General features: G+C 43.3%; 1 protein-coding gene across 1 annotated transcript; it reads left to right on the plus strand.

The window, feature by feature from the left end:
* Positions 1-227: 227 nt before the first annotated feature.
* Positions 228-2,699, plus strand: LOC105032535 (equilibrative nucleotide transporter 1). The gene is made up of 2 exons (XM_010906995.4): positions 228-822; positions 1,734-2,699. Exons 1-2 carry the CDS (start codon positions 258-260, stop codon positions 2,462-2,464), a joined length of 1,296 nt encoding a protein of 431 aa, XP_010905297.1. The 5' UTR covers positions 228-257; the 3' UTR covers positions 2,465-2,699.
* The last annotated feature ends 580 nt before the right edge of the window (positions 2,700-3,279 follow it).

Genomic DNA, 3,279 nt, shown 5'->3' on the forward strand with positions numbered 1-3,279 from the left:
TATATATATACTATTTTTTGATAAAATTTTTATTTAATTATATGATAAATTTATTCTAAAATTTTACAATTTAACCCCGGGTATCGTACCAGCCATTTCTTAGAAGCCCTGATGTCGAGACAGTAATTAGTCAATTACCACGGGTTTCCCGTGCTACCCAGAAGATTATTATATTCTACCAACCCATTAAACAAGCCACCTGCCCTACCGTCGGTCCTCATAAAAAAGGGAGCGAGTTTAGAAGAGACAGAGAGGAGATGGGGTTAGGAGGAGGAGGAGCGGCAATGAGCGACGAGCGGAGGACGCTCCTCGCGCTGCCTCGATCGGACGGCGGAGATGAGGAGGTGGAGGGGGCCCAGGCCATCAGGGCCGTCCCAAAGGACAACTACCACGTCGCATACCTTGTGTACTTCACCCTGGGGGCCGGGTTTCTCGTCCCATGGAACGCCTTCATCACGGCCGTCGATTACTTCGGCTACCTCTATCCGGCGGCCCCCGTGGACCGGGTCTTCTCGGTGGTCTACATGCTCTCCTGCTTCTTTCCCCTCCTCCTCATCGTCGGGTGGGCCCACAAGTCGAGCGCGCCGGTGAGGATCAACGCCGGGCTGGTGCTCTTCGTGGTGGCGCTCCTGGTCGTGCCGGTGATGGACGCGGCGTATGTGAAGGGAATGAGGGGACTTTATTCGGCCTACAACGTCACCGTCGCCGCCGTTTTGCTCTCCGGCATCGCCGACGCTCTCGTCCAGGGAGGGGTCATCGGGGCCGCCGGCGAGCTCCCCGAGCGGTACATGCAGGCTGTCGTTGCCGGCACCGCCGCTTCCGGTACCAACTCTTGCCCCATCTTCTTCTTCAACCACTGGTTGCAATATTTTTTTTTTTTGTTTAATTAACTGCCAGCTAAGTTTCGAAGAAAAGTGGTTACAAAATAATTATGACGAGAATCTTGTGGGAGGCACGTTACCAACTTTTTAATTAATTGATTAGCAAGTTAATAATGGCAAGGAGGAGGAGAGATGTGAGTCCGCCATACATATGATTATGTATGTACATTTGCAAGAAAGGATGGAATAGAGGCAATTCATTGCCTTGAGAAAATTGCAATTATTGCCGTTGGGAATCAACCCAATCAAGGCGCCAAGCCAATTGGGCTGCCTATCAGCTGTCCAGATCGGGAAGCTCGGCATGCTGACATTGTTCGACCACGGTGCCTATTTGATACCAAGATAGCAAACCTTGACGAGGAGTGTCTTCTTGTCTCCTTGATGAAAGTTGACTTTTTAGTAATGAGCATGATTGATTGTAGATTTTAGAGCTAGTGATGTTGATGTGATTCTGTGAAGCATGGACCTTGTTCTATGGGCTTGAATGATGGCTAAGCAATTGATTGCCATACATTGCCATATTCCAGCCATATCTATGTTATTTTTTTCAGGATTTATATTGGTGTATACATATTCTTCTGTATCCATATGTTTTCTATTTCGTAGAATTTCTCATTGTTTTATACTCGCCCTCATCAGCCCCTAGTTAAATTTCTCGTTGTTTTATTCTGTCTCTCATCAAATCCTATTTAGCTTCCTTCTTTTGATATAAATTCCCTAGTTAACTGTCTCCTAAAACCGGAACAATTTAATTTTTCAAAGATTTAGCATTTAAGTTTCTTTCTTGTTCACAATATTTGCTTACATCTTCCCAAAAGCGGCAAGATTTGAGGTTATAAATCTTTATTGCAGGAGTACTTGTTTCAGCCATGAGAATAGTTACTAAAGCCATCTATCCTCAAGATGCTCGTGGGTTAAGAAAAAGTGCAAACCTCTACTTCATTGTCAGTATTTTGGTGATGGTCATCTGTCTTGTTTGCTACAATGTGGCAGACAGGCTTCCTGTTATCCAATATTATAAAGATATTAAAATGCAGGCTCAGAAAGTAGAGAATAGTGAGAAAGGTTCCATGAGTGGATCTACTTGGAGGTCAACCTTGTGGCATATTGTTGGAAGAATCAAATGTTTTGGGTTTGGAATCTTTCTTATCTATGTTGTTACTCTGTCCATATTTCCGGGGTATGTCACGGAGGACGTGCATTCTGAGGTTCTTAAGGACTGGTACCCAATTATGCTTATGGCTGGATACAATGTGTTTGATTTGGTTGGGAAGTCTTTGACTGCGTTTTATCTCCTTGAGAATGAAAATATTGCACTTGCTGCCTGTGTTGCAAGGCTGCTATTTTATCCTCTCTTTCTGGGTTGCCTAAAAGGTCCTGAATTCTTCCGAACAGAAATTCCAGTCACAGTTTTGACATGCCTTCTGGGGTTGACAAATGGTTACTTAAGTTCCGTTCTGATGATTCTTGCACCCAAAACTGTGCCAATTCAGCACTCTGAGACTGCAGGGATTGTAATTGTTTTGTTCCTAGTATTTGGCTTAGCAGTAGGTTCGATTGTATCCTGGTTTTGGGTCATTTAGTTAAATTATACCATAATTTCCAAATGCCCCAACTCAAGGCTTGCTTTACTAATGCATCTCTTATATTTGATGTAAGAATATGCATCTTGAGTCTGGTACAGAGATGCCCTAGTAGTGCTTCACAATGTAAAATTTATGGTGATACTCTTGAATGTATGGATTCTCCATTCGGCGAATACAGCCTTCCCATTCTCTTCTTTTTAAGGAAAGCACTAAGCAGTTATGTTAACTGTTTCAGCCATGGATGCAATGATCTGCTGTTATGCCTTATTTCTATTGTTTTTGGTTTCTTTCATGTTCTACATGAATCAACAAATATGGTGTCACATCTCTGATCCGAGATCGCAAACTAGTGGTCATGACAACTGCTATATACTTATTGTGAGAGGATAGTATTTTTAGTTCCATATTAGTTGTGAGTCAAGAGAGAGTATGACTTATATGGATTGCAATCTTCTCTCCAATATGAGGTGCTTTTTAAAGGACAAAACCATGAGGCTCCAAATGACCAAGTTCCAATGAAGCCCAGAGATAGTCAGAGCCAAAGCGTCAATACCTAGTGTACACAGACATGGAGGCAAACCCAGCATCCAAGCCATCCGTCCCATTGACCACAACATTGGCATCGTCTATGAGATCGCCTCCTGCCCACGCACATATACTCACCCAAAGACGGTTAGAGATAAAGTAAACAATATCTTATATATGTGGGTGCAGAGGCAAACCTAGCCATTTAAGCCATTCGACCCTTTGATCGCAATAATACTCATGGAGAACTTTCTTTGCAAGCATGCAAGGCATTCCAAAATACGATA

This window comes from Elaeis guineensis, chromosome 12 (genome assembly GCF_000442705.2).
Source record: "Elaeis guineensis isolate ETL-2024a chromosome 12, EG11, whole genome shotgun sequence".
In the NCBI taxonomy this organism is placed as follows: Eukaryota; Viridiplantae; Streptophyta; class Magnoliopsida; order Arecales; family Arecaceae; genus Elaeis; species Elaeis guineensis.

Excerpts from the sequence above, each read along its gene's own strand:
- LOC105032535 (XM_010906995.4), top strand. The coding sequence starts at position 258 with ATGGGGTTAGGAGGAGGAGGAGCGGCAATGAGCGACGAGCGGAGGACG. Across the intron at positions 823-1,733 it reads TGCCGGCACCGCCGCTTCCG|GAGTACTTGTTTCAGCCATG; the intron begins GTACCAACTCTT and ends TCTTTATTGCAG.